The sequence below is a fragment of the Limanda limanda genome, chromosome 1 (assembly GCF_963576545.1).
Source record: "Limanda limanda chromosome 1, fLimLim1.1, whole genome shotgun sequence".
Taxonomy (NCBI): Eukaryota; Metazoa; Chordata; class Actinopteri; order Pleuronectiformes; family Pleuronectidae; genus Limanda; species Limanda limanda.
In genome coordinates this window covers 21695965-21705483 of record NC_083636.1, presented here as the reverse complement: position 1 = coordinate 21705483, position 9519 = coordinate 21695965, and the positions used below count along the sequence as shown (strand labels likewise).

Here is a 9519-nt window from a genome sequence, read left to right as displayed (position 1 = left end):
TCAATGTTTTTGTTATAAAAGTTATTTAGCGGTGGTTAAATGTTGTGAAGCCAAACTTGATCTATTGGGTCTTTTTTTCTTTGTACTTTGAATCGTTCTAAATCAACTGAAAATACATGAATTTATCCCTGAGTAGGACCTGTGAGGACGTCACCTGACCCCAGACCAGCCGTTGACCTGCTCGCTGTGATGAAACCGAGGATAATGTTTGTTTGTGATCCTGTAATAATGAGCCCGTCGTGTTCCTGCTGCTGATACTGATGTTTATCACTGTTCCAGATGTTTAAAGACAATAAATTACGTTGGGAAGTTGTGTCTGTTCTGATCTTTATAACTTCAAAGGGTCCAGTTTGTTTAGCTTTTTTCATGTAGTCGAGCAAAGTTAAAAGTTTAGTAATAAATCATCTAAAATCAAAATGTCTCCTTGTGTTTTACTTTGTGACTTATTCTGAAAATTAGAGAAACACTTTAAGCTGAAATATCTCAGATACAAACCCGGCTTCGTGGTGAGGTGGGCCGTACCAATCATGAGTCTCAGCTGTCAATCATGAGTCTCAGCCCATTTTTATATCATCAGAAAACAGATCCCAAGTTGATGATTTCAACTGGGTTCTACTGGTGCTGTGAATTACCACTGACAGCGCCTCCTGGAGGCTGAAATGTTGATGAGACACTGGAAAAAACAATGACGGATGAGAATGTTCCACTTCGTCCGTCACATGTTTGTGCAGCTCGAGTTTTATCGTCACTGTGCGTGTGTGTGTGTGTGTGTGTGTGTCTGTGTGTGTGGGTGGACACAGCTGATCGTAGAAGCACACACACACGCACGCACGCACACACACACAAACACACACACACACACACGCACGCACGCACGCACACACTCTGTCCTCTTCAGTTATTTTTAGTCCAAACTAAACACGGCTCTGTTTAACCACTCGAATGAATTCCATCTGAGTTTTACTCTTCACCGAGTTTAAAAGAAACTGAATCTGTTGTTAAACTGTTTTATTCTGCCACAATATAAATAAGGTGTTGTTACCAGACATCCCATAATAAACTGAAACCACCCATGATGCATTGCAGGAGATAATGACGAAGGCAGACGAGAAGTTCGTTATCACGATATCGTGCTTCAGCTCAACATCTAACGACGTGTTAGAACGTCTCAGTTCAGCCTTGAGTTCTTCGAGTTCTTCGTCTTCTTCGAGTTCTTCGTAGAACGCGTCCTCCGAAGGAAACAGTTTGTTTGTGAGGAGACGAGGAAACGATACAGGAAGTCGTTAAGAAGCCGTCGGGGCTGTTGAGTCTGCCGGTTGCCAAGCAACACATACAGTTTCAACTTGTGTTTCAAAACATGTAAATAAAGATATATTGTTTGATATTTGTTTCGTTCTCACTCGTTTTTTCTCTTTTCCATCAGTCGTTCTACTTCACTTCCTGTTTTTCGTACATCTCCATCTTTCTTTTTCAATTTCTCTCTTCCTCTTAACTTGATCTAATGTTACCTGGAATAACCTCATCTCCTTTCCCTTCCTCCTCCTCTTCTTCTACCCTTCTCCTCTCTCCTCCTCGTCTCATCTCTCCCTTCTCCTCCTCCTCCTCTTCTTCTCTCCTTCTCCTCTCTCCTCCTCGTCTCCTTCTCTCCTCTCTCCTCATCTTCCACTCTTCCAAACTTGGTCATGTTCTTCGTTCAGCGGCCAAACACTCTTGAGGTTTAAACATCCATCACACACACACACACTCTCTCACACTCACACACACACACTCTCACACTCACACACACACACTCTAAAACACACACACTCACACACACTCACACACAGACACACACACAGCCCTGCTCTGTTTCTATTCCAGCTCTCCTCTCTCAGGCTCTCAGTCATGGCTCGATGCAGAAGTTACTTACGAGGACTCGCCATCTGTGTCACTGTGTTGCTAATGGTAAGCTAAACTTTAAATGCTATCTGCTAGCGGCTCGCTGCTAACATCCTCATCATATTGATAATAATAGTAAACTTCATTAATGTAGCACTTTTTAAAAACAGCTTGTTTGAGTCTGAGATTCTTCACATGTCACTTTTCCACTGGTAGAGAAACATGTTTTTGTTTCATTGTGATGTCATTAAGTTTAACTTTAATTTATATTGATGAACACATTTCATGATCATTTTAAATCACTTCACTTCCAAGTTAATTTTATTTATCACTTTAAAGAATGAACTTGTTACTTCTGAAGCTTTTAAAAACGTCACGACTCAGACTTTGATCAGGTTTCATTAATTTAGACATTAAATTTAGAGTGCGCTCATCTGGTGTAGAATCAATTTCATTTGAATGCCTATAAAGATGAATCTATTACATTGTTAGAAATAATTAATTTCTTCTGGTATGTCCTGGTTCCATCTTCAATGTGATGCAGTCTCTTAATGTCCGAGACACGTGATGTTTAAAGTTTTACTTCACTTCTCACACGACTTTTGATTTATTTAAAATGCATCTTCATGTATGTTTATGTTTTCTACGCTGAATTTGATCAACAGCCGTAGTTTCTAATCATGTTTCAATGTTTATTTGAATGTTGTCGTCTTCAGGAGAAAATGTTTCTTTCATGTTACGCTGACGAGACTCTGCTCTACGTGGCCGAGTCCCTGAAAGCAGACGACCTCGCTTTTTAGAAACATTCACATTAATGTGCCTCTTGAAATGTATTTTTATCATATTTATTGAACATTGTATCTGACATCTAATATTGTAAAAGTAAATCAAAAATCATTGCATAGTGCATTCATTTTTAATTATTTTAAATAAATAGATAAGAAACAAAAAATAATTACAAAGTTTGTAATAAATTAATATTTATAAAATTTTATGTTTGTTGATGAAACATTAAATAGTAAATATATGATTTCATCGTCTCTAACATTCAACCTGATGATAAATGATCCTCATGAGTTTCATAGTAAAAGTTTCAAGACCATGTTTGTGTTACTCACTGAAAACTTTCCATTGTGTGTATTTGTGTTTTACTGGCTCCTGTTTCCCTGCTTCCTGTTTGGCTGCTGGGTTTTTATTGTTTACACGACATCAGCTGATTACACTTAATTACTGTACATGTTTCAGATTAACTAGCCTGGAGCGTCAGACTTTCACTTCTCCTTCTTGTTGTCTGGAGGAGAAACGTCTTCAAGTCATAGTCACAGTTTCACGCAGGAGTTTATTCAGACTTTTGTTTCCATCCGTTATCTCTGCAGGCGTCAGGTGTCGTGATGATCGGCGTCGGATTCTCCTCCATCGACGGCAACATACCGGTTGCTGTGGTAACTGATTCCTTTTGGTCGAGTTTTAAGTGAATGCGTGAACGATGAAAAGGGAATGAAACACAAACTATAAACATTAATCCAACATTATAGTTTCTTTAAAGAAATCCATTCCTCCAAAAGTCATGAAACCACATTTAGATTCACCAAATCCTCATCTGAACTTTCTCTCTCTCTCTCTCTCTCTCTCTCTCTCTCTCTCTCTCTCTCTCTCTCTCTCTCTCTCTCTCTCTCTCTCTCTCTCTCTCTCTCTCTCTCTCTCTCTCTCTATCTCTCTCTCTCTCTCTCTCTCTCTCCCTCTCTCCCAGTTGTTCAACCAGTTGTCCAGTAGCGATGGTTTACTCGTCCTCCAGGTGTTTGGTCCCATCACTGTTCTTTTGTCTGTTCTGGGCGTCTGTGCTGCGTCTTTGGACCTGAAACCTCTGCTGCTGGTGGTGAGACACACACACACACACACACACACACACACACACACACACACACACAGAGAGACACACACAGACACACCCTCACCTGTGATCTCCTTCCACAGTTCTCTGCTCTGATCTTCGTGGAGTTCGTGGCTCTGATGGTCGTCGCCTCGCCGCTGGTTCATGTTCAGTCTCAGGTAATAAACTTTTCTTCTCCTTGCCCTCCACTGAACAACCTGCAGGAGAACCTGAGGCAGCTTTGGTTGTCATAGAAACTCGAAAGGTTTAGAGGACCCGCTCCTGATGGCAAAATAAATTATTTAACTATAAAGTATTTAAATATAAAGGGAATATTCTGAGGTGAAGAAAACAACAAGTTGTACAATTTAGATGTGTCTACCTGAGTCTTCATACCGGACCTTTAAATCTCATGATCTCTGAGTCGCAGTGCGGACGATGTTTCGATGCTGTGATCGAACTCGATCTGAGCAGCTCTGTGTGGTTGTGTGCGGCAGATGGGCGGCGCGGTGGACGAGGTGTTTCTAAACGTGACTCCTCTTCACCGAGCGGAACGTTTCATCCAGAGTGAGCTGAACAAGCTCCAGGCTTCGGTTGAGTCCTTTGCTCTCTCACTGTCAATTAATAACAACAAGAGACATGATCGTGGCTGAAATGCTTATTTCAAACTCGTCATGATGTTTGTGTCTCAGGACTCGTGTTGTGGTTTGAGGAGTTTTGCAGACTGGGGCGATCAACTTCCTGTTTCCTGCCTCTGCTCGCCGACCCCTCCCCCCTCCGACCTGCAGCTGAGGTCAGACGGAGGAACACGAGAAACTCTTATTGTGTGAGGCTCTGTTCCTGAAGTGTTGTTCCTCTCTCTCCTCCTCAGCTCTAGTCCAGGTAACTGGAGCTCCAAGGGGTCCTGTGTGATGGTGGAGCGCGACCTTTACCCTCCGACCCCACAGTCCACTGATAAGTTAGGGGTTCACTCAGAGGTGATTCCGCCGTCGCTTTACTTCCTGTCTTTGTTCCTATTCAAACGTACAGTTTCACAAACACTGCTGTGGGAGATGCTCCCTTTGTGACCTTTGACCTGCGACCTCTGTGTGCGGCAGCCCTGCGGTCCCATCCTGAAGAGTTACCTGAGCTTCCCCCTGAAACTCAGGATCGGAATCATTTCAGCGTTTGCCACCATCGCGGTAAAGTACAGAAACTGAAATATACTTTGAAGCTGTATTGTAAGGCGTCAAAAATGTGATGAAAATTTCGAAGTATAGAAACTTTACCGTGATTTCTTTCATAAGCTTTAATCCAGGTTTTAAACTTTCTTGTGGAACTGCAGATGGCGGCCATCGCCCTGTGTCTGGCTCTGGGTCTGGAGGAATACTGGAAGACGCCTCCGGTAGAAACCACCGTCGATGACTACAACCGAGTCAAATACCAACCGAAACCCTCCCTCACCTGACCTCTGACCCCTCCAGAGATTCCTGCTGACAACACGGAGCTCACAGAACACCCCCCCCCCCCACCCCCCACGCAGGCTTCATCATCATTGCATCAGTCACACAGGAACGGACCGGGGCCTCTTCAGGGAAGCGTGGAGGTCGAAGTTATTTCTCCAGAAGATTGGGCGGAAGTCTCCAATTTGAGATGATTAGTCAGACGCTCGACTTCACTTTAGCTCCGGAGTCTAAATCAGCGAGTTTCAGGACGATTCTTATCTCCAATGTTTGTCGTGATTCTCGTGTGATGTGTGGAGAAAAGACTCCGACAGCAGCTGAGACGAGATCTGTGCTCTTAGAGTTCAAATCAGGACTTCAGGGAATGAAATGTAACGTCTGCTGGCTGAGAACAATACTCTATAGATAAAGCTCTCTCCTGTTTAGTGATGTGTGTGTGTGTGTGTGTGTGCGTATGTGTGTGTGTGTGTGTGTGTGTGTTTGTGTGTGCGGTCTTGAGCTGAAGTTTTCTCCTGCAGCCACAGGGAGGCAGTATTGTGATAAACTCTGTCTGCGCAGCTTCACGCACTAAAAGCTTCAGCGATTAAACAAAACCTTGAGGACTTGACCTTGACCTGAATGAATCACCACTTTCCGCTCAGCGAGCACTTTATTAGGAACCCCCCCCCCCCCCTGACACTGCTCTGATCTGATGTTGGAGTCCTGTGTGGAAGTCACTGAATGTAACTGTGATGGCACTGTGGGTTTTTCACTTATCTATTATCAACAATGTAGTTTGAAAATCAAAGGTAGTTGTTGTGTCAAAAAAACTAATATTAAAACACTAAAAGAACGAAAATCCTGTGACCGATACTTAGTGTGAATTCTGAAGCATCTTTCTTCCTCTGCAGCACGGAAACAGTGAACAACACATCTGGATGATATTCATTCATTAACACAGTTTATACAGTTGAATAGTTTGTTCCACTTGTTTCATGATGAGTTTCTCCAGAGATTCACAGGATAAAAGCTTCTTTCGACTTTTCTCTAATCTCTACTTTGCTCTTAAATATTTATAATTACAGACAGGACCTGTGTCTTTAAAACGACGAGAAACACAGCGAGAAGATAAAAACATATATATGTATTTAAATGTATGATATGTAATATATGTATAACATGTATGTGTGTAATATATAGATACATAATATATATTAAACATTGTGTAATCTGGTGAGTTTCAAAAGAGCAGATTTCCTAACGGACAGGAATCAACTCACTGAAGTTTTGTCTGTTCGGGGAGTACCAACTTTCCGTAAAGGATATGAGTGACAGGAAGTCGTATTTCAGGCGCCACCCAGGCTTTGGTTGTTTTAAATAAACCAGAGCGAGATTCAATCACTGAAATAAATCACAAAAAAGATTCACTTAATTCGCATTAACAACAGAGACCCACGATGTGTTCAGGAGCTCCGGTAAAGGAGAAACACAGAATGTGTCGATCAACACGTTTCAGCACAAAACCCCAGTGTAGTGAGTTTTATACAGATTATATATATTAATGATCCTGAGGAGCTGATTTCTAATGAAACTTATATTAACACAGAGTGATCCTCTGATATTCACCCTCTAATACAGTGCTGTGAAAAAGTATTTGCCCCCTTCCGGGTTTCTAATTTATCTGCATATTTGTCACACTTAAATGTTTCAGATCATCAAAAAATTTTAATATTAGACAAAGATAACCCGAGTAAATACAAAATGCAGTTTTCAAATGATGATTTCATTTATTTAGGGAAAAAAGCTATCCAAACCTACCTGGCCCTCTGTGTAAAAATGAATTCCCCCCCTTGATAAATCCTGAATGAACTGTGATTAACCACATTTTTTGGAAAGCTGAGTTCAATTTCAATAGCCGCACCCAGGCATGATTACTGCCAGACCTGTTGAATCAAGAAATCACTTGATATAACCTGTCTGACAAAGTGAAGTAGGCCAAAAGAATGTCAAAAAGCAACCTATCAAGCCGTGACCTTTAGAAATTCAAAAACATATGAGAAAAAAAGTATTTGATATGAATCAGTCTGGAAAGGGTTACAAAACAATTTCTAAGGCTTTGGGACTTCAGTGAACCACGGTGAGAGCCATTATCCACAAATGGAGAAGATTTGGAACAGTGGTGAACCTTCCCAGGAGTGGCTGGCCTACCAAAATTACTCCAAGAGCACATCGACAACTCATCCAGGAGGTCATAAAAGACCCCAGAACAACATCTAAGGAACTTTAGGCCTCACTTGCCTCAGTTAATTTGCCAAAAAACATCTTGATGATCCCCAAGACTTTTGGACAAATATTCTGTGGACTGACGAAACAAAAGTTGAACTTTTTGGAAGGATGGGTCCTGTTACATCTGGCATAAAACTAACACAGCATTTCATAAAGACAACATCATAACAACAGTCAAACATGGTGGTGGTAGTGTGATGGTCTGGGGCTGCTTTGCAGCTTCAGGACCTGGATGACTTGCCATAATTGAAGGAACCATGAATTCTGCTCTCTAACAGAAAATCCTGAAGGAGAATGTCCGGTCATCAGTTTGTGACTTCAAGCTCAAGCGCACTTGGGTTATGTAGCAGGACAATGATCTGAAACACACCAGCAAGTCCACCTCTGAATGGCTCAAAATAAACAAAATGAAGGTTTTGGAGTGGCCTAGTCAAAGTCCAGACTCAAATCAGATTGAGATGCTGTGGCATGACCTTAAACAAGCCATTTATGCTCGAAATCCATCAAATGTTTCTAAATTAAAAGAATTCTGCTCAGAAGAGTGGTCCAAAATTCCTCCACAGCGATGTGAAAGACTCATTGACAGTTATCACAAACATCTGATTGCAGTTGTTGCCGCCAAGGGTTGAACAACCAGTAGGTTTAGGGGGCAATTACTTTTTCACAGAGGGCCAAGTAGGTTTGGATAGACTTTTCCACTTAATGAATGAAATAATCTTTAAAAACTGCACTTTGTATTTTCTCGGTTATCTTTGTCTAATATTAAAATGTGTGTGATGATATGAATCATTTAAGTGTGGCAAAAATGCAAAAAACTAAAAAAATCAGTGCTATCACAGCACTGTATAGTAATATTACAACTTTCTTCACATAGTATTACAACTTTCTTCTCAAAGTATTACATATTTCTTCTAGTAGTATTACATCTTTCTTCTCGTAGTATTACATCTTTCTTCTCGTAGTATTACGTCTTTCTTCTTGTAGTACTGTGTTCTGGGAGACATTTCACTTCCTGTGGTCGGCCGTTGGCTGCAGGTGCAGCTGAATCTCTATCGAAGGTTTGAACGTGGGAAGCATTTGAATCAAATCACAGATGTTTCAGTTTAATCACAGTTTATTAAGACTAGAACAGAATGTTTACATACATAAAATAAAATACATGTAATTAGATCTGCGACACACACACACACCCACACACACACACACACAGTGCCAGCGCCACAACGAGTCCGGCTATCACCAGGCCCAGAATCCACCAATAAGACGACTCGTCTGATGTGGTCCTCTCAGCTGCACACAGGGAAAGACACAAGCTGTTCAAAACATACAGTCGGGAAAAGTCACTGCTGAGTTGAGGATACGTCCCACAAATAAGTACAACCTACAACCTTATTACAGAGACAACCATTCTGGCCTGTTTCTCCACTAACCCAACACAGCATCACTGGCAGGTAGGGTTGCACAGTGGTTTATCACAGGATACTGCAGCCTAAGGCCGGCCACACACCGGACGCGTAAGCGTCGCGTTAGCGTCGCGTAGGCGCACCGTCATGCCTTAAATAACAGCTGGCTCCCATCCACTCCCACGTTAATCCCTTGTGCCGGCCACACCGGACGCTGAAGTGCAGCGCTGCACCAAAAGTGCCTCGCGTCGTGCAGCGATCGTTTCGGCGTCGAGTCTTGACGCGAGCGTAGCGCTCCGGGAAACACAGTGAAAAATGATTTTAAACGATATTGGGGACATATTTTATATTATATAAATGATAAAATATGCATCCCATAGTTTGTATTCCCCTTCTGTTGTCCTGGAGTTTTAATTTTACCAATTTTACCAATCACATTATTAAATGTCCCCCTCTGCCCCTCCATACAGACACACAAGCAGTCATAAAGATAGAAAGAGAGAGGGTGTGTGTGTGTGTGTCTACGTAGTCTCCACATAGGCTTGAGTGGAGAATACGTAATTTACCCTCGACACCCGACATTGAACTGAGCAAACAGCGGAGAAGTTCTTGAAGATGGATGACATTAAATTAATAATTGAAGTGGAGAAGTAGTACAGTG

General features: G+C 41.9%; 1 protein-coding gene across 1 annotated transcript; it reads left to right on the top strand.

The window, feature by feature from the left end:
* Positions 1–1881: 1881 nt before the first annotated feature.
* On the top strand, positions 1882–5201 carry LOC133012492 (23 kDa integral membrane protein-like). The gene is made up of 9 exons (XM_061080325.1): positions 1882–1944; positions 3255–3320; positions 3629–3754; positions 3853–3927; positions 4246–4341; positions 4441–4541; positions 4620–4725; positions 4846–4929; positions 5073–5201. Exons 1-9 carry the CDS (start codon positions 1885–1887, stop codon positions 5193–5195), a joined length of 837 nt encoding a protein of 278 aa, XP_060936308.1. The 5' UTR covers positions 1882–1884; the 3' UTR covers positions 5196–5201.
* The last annotated feature ends 4318 nt before the right edge of the window (positions 5202–9519 follow it).